At 43.1% G+C, this 7835-nt stretch overlaps 1 protein-coding gene across 1 annotated transcript; it reads right to left on the bottom strand.

Moving 5' to 3' along the window:
- Positions 1-3743: 3743 nt before the first annotated feature.
- On the bottom strand, positions 3744-7232 carry LOC145821297 (uncharacterized). The gene is made up of 6 exons (XM_082917797.1): positions 6818-7232; positions 6215-6661; positions 5471-5880; positions 4696-4826; positions 4284-4479; positions 3744-4172 (listed from the first exon to the last, which is right to left on the bottom strand). The coding sequence occupies exons 1-6, from the start codon at positions 7230-7232 to the stop codon at positions 3744-3746; spliced, it is 2028 nt and encodes a 675-aa protein (XP_082773923.1).
- Positions 7233-7835: the final 603 nt, after the last annotated feature.

Here is a 7835-nt window from a genome sequence, read left to right as displayed (position 1 = left end):
TCAAATGAGTATAACTCTTGGCTTTCAAGCCATCAACCAAGCAATTTTCATACATGATGGCCAAATAACCAAGCTTGTACAAGCTTAATGAGTGCAAAACAAGACTCAACAAACCACCACCCTATCATGCATGATCAAGGGTAATGGTGACCAAGAAAAGTGGCACGTTTCATCACTTTGAGTATGAATCGTCTAATTTTTCTCGTGTTCGAATTAACGTCCGATCCGAACACATGCAATGCAACATGAAAGATGCTTATCTTGCCTCTTTTACTTGCTGATTTTTATTCACTCATTTTAGCTTACCAATCCATTCTTTAATTGATTAGTCCAAAAGATGAGTGTCCACAAATGGAAAGAGGGCTTAACCACAAGTGCCTTGAGCATGAAAGAGACCTCATGTCGTTGGTTAGTAGAAAATCTCAAAAAAGGATTGAAACCATTAAGCACGAGTGTCTCAATTTCACACTTAAGCCAACAAGGGGTTCAAAGCCCCTTTCAAAATAGATGAAAGAGTGAAGAATAGAGGGAGATTGCAGAGATTTTAGTGCTAAATAGAGTGTAAAATGACGCTAAAACATGCAAGCAACTCATGCAATTCATACTAAAAAGCCTAAAACATTAAGCTAGTGAAGCCTCTTTACACTACAACCACACAATACAAGCCTTAAAGGACCAAATCGGCTCAAAAAATAGCTGAAACGAGTCAAAATAGTAGCAAAAACATGCTAAGATTGAGGTATAAAATGCTAGAAAAACATGCTCACATGTTAAGCTATCTAGGCATGCAAACAAGGCACAAGGAGGAGAGGCTACCCCCTCCAATTTTGGACTTCAAAATGACGTTTTTACCACTGAAATAACTCAGAAGTTCAGTGCTTTTAAAAAAACAAAAAGTTTGACTTGAAATCCTTGAAAGATGGCACAAAAGCTCACATAATTAAGCAACAAGAAGGGTAGCTCACCCCTTAACACAAAATAGCCTAAAACCATCATGTTAAGCCTCAGAAACTAGTGTTTCGTTGTAGTTGAAAACTAGCTTAAAAATAGTATAAAAGGATGGCAAAACAAGTGTGCACAATAAGCTTAAATAAGGTAAGTTCTCTACCTTTGAAGCACAACACAAAACAGCCACAATTTCAGGCTCAAACCTCCTTCCAAAGCTTAAACTAAGCTCCAAGGGACCTCAGCTCCAAGGTGGTCAAGTTTGGTTAAGGGTTAGTGTGCAAAGGTGTAGAGAAAACTAACTACAAAGCACAAAACAAGAAGAGAGAGAGAGAGAGAGAGAGAATTCTAGAGAGAGAGAGAGAGAAAATTTTGATCCAAATATTCTAACCTTTCCAAATGGGGGAGAGCACCCCTATATATAGAAAAACAAGATTAAGGCTTGAAATCATCCTACCATATACGTATACGGAGATGTACTTCAGTGAACAACAGTTGGCACAACTGGTAAACAAATATCTAAAAAAGGAGAAAAATGGCCGTTGGCCACCACTGACGGCCGACTGGCCATCAATGTAGCCAATCGGCTAACAATATAGCCGACTGACCACCACTGGTGGCCGATAGGCACAAGTCATGGCCGATAAGCTATGGGGATGGTCGACAGGCCACCCTTTCCTCCAGATTTGAAACAACAAGCTCTTGGTCCACAACCAAACACAAAATAGACAAGGTTCGAAGGCTAAAAAACGAGGCGCTCGGCCAGCACAAAACAAATAAGGGTCGAAGGCTCAAAAACGAGGTGCTCGGCTAAGATCTTTGGGTACTCAACATAAACACGAGCATACAAAATCATTGAGTGGTCAAATGATGACGTCCAAGTTTCGCGGACAGTTAAAAATGGGGTGTCTACACCTAGACTTCATCTAATTTTAATTTGATAGCTAAAATTTTTGAAATTTGATCAATTTATCCCCCGCCGTCTGATTCCTTCTACAGTCAAATAGAATGTGGTGTTGTGACCAGTGGGCGGCCCAAAGCCCGACCACGGCTGGGGGTGGGTCCAGTCTGTTTAGGCTTGTTTGGGCCCAAGCTCGGGTCCAGCCCGAGCCCCTGGGCTTGGGCCTGGGCCTGGGCCATCATTTTGAAGCCTAGCCCGCATGGCCCGGTCCATCGGCCCGCTTAAGGCCCATTCAAGACCCGGATTGAGACTCGGCCTGCCCGATGCCCAAATGTCTTTTTTAGTGAAAAATAATAAAATTTTGGTAGAAAAGAAAAAATGGTTAGGCCCGCTGTCACACACCGGCAATGCGGAAACCTTGACAAAGATATGCCAATGTGTGTGGCGCTAGTTAACTCTCTTCACTAGCCCGCCAATAAAACTCAAAAGGTTTGCAAAGACAAGCAAACACAATATTAGTTAAGTTGATGAACCACAAGATTGGAGACAAGCCACAAAATAGCAATCAATAAGCTAAAATTAAAATAACCAACAATTGAAAGGCTTTGCACAATTTAAATGCGAAATGTACTTTTCATTGATCAAAAGAAGGCATTACAATAGTTGAACAATGCACCAAAAGTTCTACAAAAGTTGCCTTATCATAAGCTAGGTTGGGGTACTTTAAAGGCACAAGTGGTCTGGTTCAACACTTGGGTACCCCCTCCTTAATATAGCTTGTTAAGCCTTTTCCTAGCTGGCAGGAGAAAACATCCACTATGTTTGAGGAGTCACAATGGATTTTGAAAAATTCTACAAAAAGAGAAAAATTACAACTCTTGGTCCTAAAACACCATTAATACTAAGGTATTTACATAAAAATTTACAAGGCAAAAAGATTACGTTTGACCCTCCAAAGCCTAAAGTTGCTACTTGGGCGGGTAAGTCTGTGGCCTGTTGTGGCTAGGTTGCTTAATGGCATGTCTTGGGCTATCGTGCACTATGCCTTGGGCCTTTGCTTTCATTTGCACCAACAACTTCTTAGGCATGTTTTGGGCTTTCCAAAGGGCATAAATGAGTGTGGCATCAAGGTGTTGACCCTTAGATGGGTGCACCTTGATAGTCTCCCCTACTTGAATGGTCGACACCTTTGACGACTTTGCCCAATAAGCATCCATCTCGTCTTGAAAAGCTGACAAGTCCGCCTCCCGTTCCCAGCTAATTTCTTCATCTCCAAGGCCTCTCAATTTCACCAAGTATTTCTTTTGTTCCTTCTTGGAAACCATTTTCACCCAATCGGTCAAGATAAATTCAACAGACCTTTTTCCTGCTTTAGCTGTGATGGTTTGGCGTTTCATCTCATTTAGGGTTGGATCTTTCTTGTCTGGATAGTAAGGCTTCAGATAACTTACATGGAAAATCAGGTGCACTTTCAGCCAAGATGGAACATCTATCTTGTAAGCACACTTGCCAATTCTCTTCAGAATGGTTACCGATCCCTCATACTTGCGCACTAGCCTTCTGTCTCTTTCCCTCATGAACTTGCATTGCTCGGGGTTGAGTTTGACAAGAACTTGATCCCCAACTCTAAACTCAAGTGACCTCCTCTTTTCATCAGCCCATTTTTTCATTTTACTTGCTGTTTTTTCAAGATAGGCATGAGTAATGTCATGGTTTCTCTTACATTCCTTAGCAAATTGGTAAGCCCTAGGTGACTTTTCTTTATAAGGTCCATCCACTATGTGGAGCAACCGTGGCTGCTGTCCATTCACTATCTCAAAAGCACTCTTGCCCGTAGAGCTACTCTTTTGAGAGTTAAGCATAATTGTGCTACTTCAAGAAGTTGTACCCAATTTCGTTAATTAGCATTGACAAAGTGGCGCAAATACTCCTTGAGCATACAGTTGAAGCGTTCAGTTTGCCCATCCGTCTCCGGATGGCAGCTTGATGAAGTATTAAGTTGTGACCCAAGAAGCTTGAATAACTCCGTCCAAGTGTTGGCAACGAAACGCGAATCCCAATCACTAACAATACTTTTATGCACACCCCAATATTTAACAATGTGCTTGAAGAAGAATTGGGCAGTCTTCTCGGTTGAAACATACTTTGGGGCAGCTACAAAGGTGGCATACTTGGAGAATCGGTCCACAATGGTCAAGATAATCCCGATGTCTCCCACTTTAGGCAGTCCAGTGATGAAGTCAAGTGATACACTTTCCCACGGACGTTTAGGCACGGACAAAGGTTGAAGTAAGCTTGTTTTCTTCTTATGCTCGACCTTGTCTTGCTGGCAAGTGAGACAAGTGCGGACATATTCTTCCACATCATCACGTATTTGGGGCCAATAATATCCTTGTTTGACCAAGGCCAATGTTCGCTCCTAACCTGGATGTCCTACCCAAAGTGTATCATGGCACTCCCTAAGAAGTGTCTTTCTCAAATCACTAGCCCTGGGTACAAAGATGCGGTTACTTGTTGTCATTAGAAGTCCATCTTGCACCCAAAATTGGCGAGTCTTGGCCATTTTGACAAGGTTCATAAGATTCTCTGCCATAGCATCCTTGTTTAGATGAGCCTTGATTTTCTTCTTGATGCTGGTTGAAATGGAAGTAAGTGAACATACATGATGGCACACGGCAAGCTCCGCCTTCCTACTTAGTGCATCAGCAACATGGTTAGTGGCACTAGCCTTGTATTCTAAGGAAAAATCAAACTCTGCCAACTTCTCTTGCTATCGTGCTTGTCGTGCGCTTAGTTTGGGCTGTGTTAAGAAATGGCTAACCGTCGTGTTGTCAGTCTTTACAACAAACCGTGAGCCCAAGATGTAGTGCCTCCAGGTCCTCAGACAATGCACTACTGCAAGCAACTCTTTCTTATGAGTTGGATATTGCCGCTCGGCATCATTGAGCTTCCTACTCTCATAGGAAATTGGGTGACCATCCTGCAAAAGAACACCACCCAAAGCAAAATCAGATGCATCAGTTTGTATCTCAAAAGCTTTACCTAAGTCAGGTAGAGCAAGAACATGGTCTTTTGACATAACTTCTTTTAAGGCTTGAAAGGCTTGTTGGCACTCTTCTGCCCAAACATATGGCTTGCCCTTTTTTAGCAACTCTGTCAATGGGGAAGCTAGTCTTGAGTAGCCTTCAACAAACTTGCGATAACAATTAGCCAACCCCATGAATGACCGCAATGCTGAGACATTAGTGGGTGGCTGCCACTCTTAAATAGCCTTGACCTTCTCTTGGACCATTTTGATGCATCCATGCTCAACAATGTGCCCTAGGAACTTAATCCTCTCTTGGGCAAAAGAACACTTCTCTAGCTTGACATAAAGCTTGTGCTCCCTCAACTTGGTAAGGGCCTTCTGAAGATGCTCCACGTGCTCTTCTAAAGTGGAGCTATAAATTACAATGTCATCCAAATATACTACCACGAATTGATCCAAATACTCTTGAAAAACTTCATTCATCATGGTGCAAAATGTTGCTGGGACATTGGTCAAGCCAAATGGCATGACAAGAAACAAGAGCCATAACGAGTAACACAAGTAGTTTTAGGCTTGTCTCCCTCGGCAATTCTTACTTGATAGTACCCTGATCGAAGATCTAGCTTTGTGAAATACCTTACTTTGCTCAATTGATCAAATGAATCTGCAATGAGAGGAAGGCGATACTTGTTCTTAATGGTCAGCTTGTTGAGTGCCCGATAATCCACACATAAGGGAAGACTGCCATCATGCTTCTTTTGGAATAAGACAGGTGCACCGAATGGGGCCTTAGATGGCCTAATAAAGCCTTCTTTTAACAACTCTGTAAGTTGCTTCCTTAACTCATTCAACTCAGGAATAGCCATTCTATATGGTGCACGAGCTGGTGGCTTTGCCCCTGACACCAACTCGATAGCATGATCCACACCTTGGCGTGGAGGCAACTCCTTAGGTAACTGTTCAGGCATAACATCTGCAAATTGCCTTAAGACCTTCTTGATTGCGGCTGAGACAAGAGTAGCTTCATTCAACTTCAATACGGCAACCCTAGTTTGCTCACCATGCCAAACACCCCTCTTGAGTTACATAGCTGAAACAAACCGGTCACTGTTGTTGGTGGCCATAGCAGGAATGAGACATGGCTTATCTCCCATGACACACATACTATTAGAATAAAGCATGATTGCCGTCTTTGTGTTTCACAAGAAATCCAACCCAATGATGGCTTGGAAGTCATCCATGGGTACTGCGGTGAAATCTATTCTTCCTTCCTAAGTTCTGACCTTTAAATGATTAGATTTTGTAACCCCATAGATAGACTGCACTGCCGAGTTAACCACCTTGATGCGGTTGCCATCCTTCTCTAAAGATAGCCCCAAGTCTTTCAACTTTGGTCCCCATAACAAAATTATGGGTGGCCCCTGTGTCAATCAAAGCTCGGAGGGGCTTCCCATTGAGTTTTACATCCACAAACATCAAACCTTTGTTGGATGACATGCTCTTGTTGACCTTGCCTGATGATTCCCCACCATACATGGGTTTCTTCCCTTTGCCTTCATCTTTCGACTCCACAAGTTGTTTAGGATCTGAATGTTTGCCCACTTTGCCACTCTTGGCATTCTTCTTAAGCCTCCCTGTCGAAGACTTTTTCTCGATGGCATTCGTCATATGAAAGGCTCCCACTCTAGAGCCAGTTGCCTTAGATCCCTTGCCACTTCGCCTAGAATGCACGTCTTCTTCCTCGCTATCATCATCACTTGGTTGAGAGACATGGTCAGACAGAGTTGCTAGAGCATTTAAGGCACACTTTTGTGGACATTCAGATAATCGGTGTGGCCCATTATATAAGAAACAAGAGATAGAGCCTTTTGCTTTGCTTATTGAGAATTGTTGAAGGGCTTTTGCCTTGTCACCATAGCTCTTCTATTGCCATTGTCCTCCACCCGAATGGGTTTTGGATGTAGAAGTGTTGGCTCTCCCACTCTTAGGTGCCATAGCCTTGGGACTTTCCACCTCCCCTACTCTTGCGCGGGAACCACTATCCCATTGCTTAGGTTTGGCGTAGTCCGTAAGGTACTCAGCTGTTGCTTGTGTATGGGCTAAATCTTGTACTCTTTGCCTTTGAAGTTCAACTCTAGCCCATGACTTCAATCCCTCAAGAAAAAAGAAAAGCTTGTCTTTCTCTGACATGTCTTTGATATCTAGCATAAGCCCAGAGAATTGTTTCACATAATCTCTTATAGTGTCGGTGTGCTTGAGATCCCGCAAAGCACGCCGGGCATTATACTCAACATTTTCAGGGAAGAATTGGAGCTTAAGTTGCTCCCAAGTTTCAACTGTGCATAAGCCGCGTTGCATCTCATCATGTTTAGTCTACCACCACAACTTGGCATCACCGAACAAATACATTGTGGCCATAGAAATCCTTGTCTCCTCAACATTGGCTTTCACAGCTTTGAAATATTGCTCCATATCAAAGAAAAATTTGTCTAACTCCTTGGCATCTCGGGTGCCACCGTAGGCATAAGGCTCAGGCACACGCACCATAGTGAATTCCATGTCACCACTAGGTGCGTTGCCAAAGGCACGGGTAAGAACACCAACCCGGCCACTAAGGTCTTCAATCTCTAGCTTGAGTTCAGTGGCAACATCCTCAAAATCTTGCCCTTGAGTAGGGCTATGAGTTTGCTCAAGATCATGAACCCATTGCTCAAGGTTGGCCAATGAAGCTGTCATGGCCTCCATGTTGTCCATACGTTGCTCCAAGAGCTCAATTCTCTTCCTTTGCGTGGGTTGACGGTTGCCAGTAGCATCCATTTAGAAAGCCAATAATAGAGAAAGCCAAATAAACTGGGCTCTGATACTAACTGTCACACACCGGCAATGCGGAAGTCTTGACAAAGATATGCTAGTGTGTGTGGCACTAGTTAACTCTCTTTACTAGCCCGCCAATAAAGCTCA

This window comes from Camellia sinensis, chromosome 3 (assembly GCF_055761805.1).
Source record: "Camellia sinensis isolate YWXY chromosome 3, ASM5576180v1, whole genome shotgun sequence".
Lineage (NCBI taxonomy): Eukaryota > Viridiplantae > Streptophyta > Magnoliopsida > Ericales > Theaceae > Camellia > Camellia sinensis.
This window is presented reverse-complemented; position numbering and strand designations above follow the sequence as displayed.

Bases quoted from the DNA above. Each gene is read 5' to 3' on its own strand.
- LOC145821297 (XM_082917797.1), bottom strand. From the start codon at position 7,232: ATGCAACGCGGCTTATGCACAGTTGAAACTTGGGAGCAACTTAAGCTC. The intron at 4,480-4,695 runs GTTTGTTGTAAA...CATTTCAACCAG, and splicing joins CACTACATCTTGGGCTCACG to CATCAAGAAGAAAATCAAGG. The intron at 4,173-4,283 runs GTAGGACATCCA...CTCACTTGCCAG, and splicing joins AGTGCCATGATACACTTTGG to CAAGACAAGGTCGAGCATAA.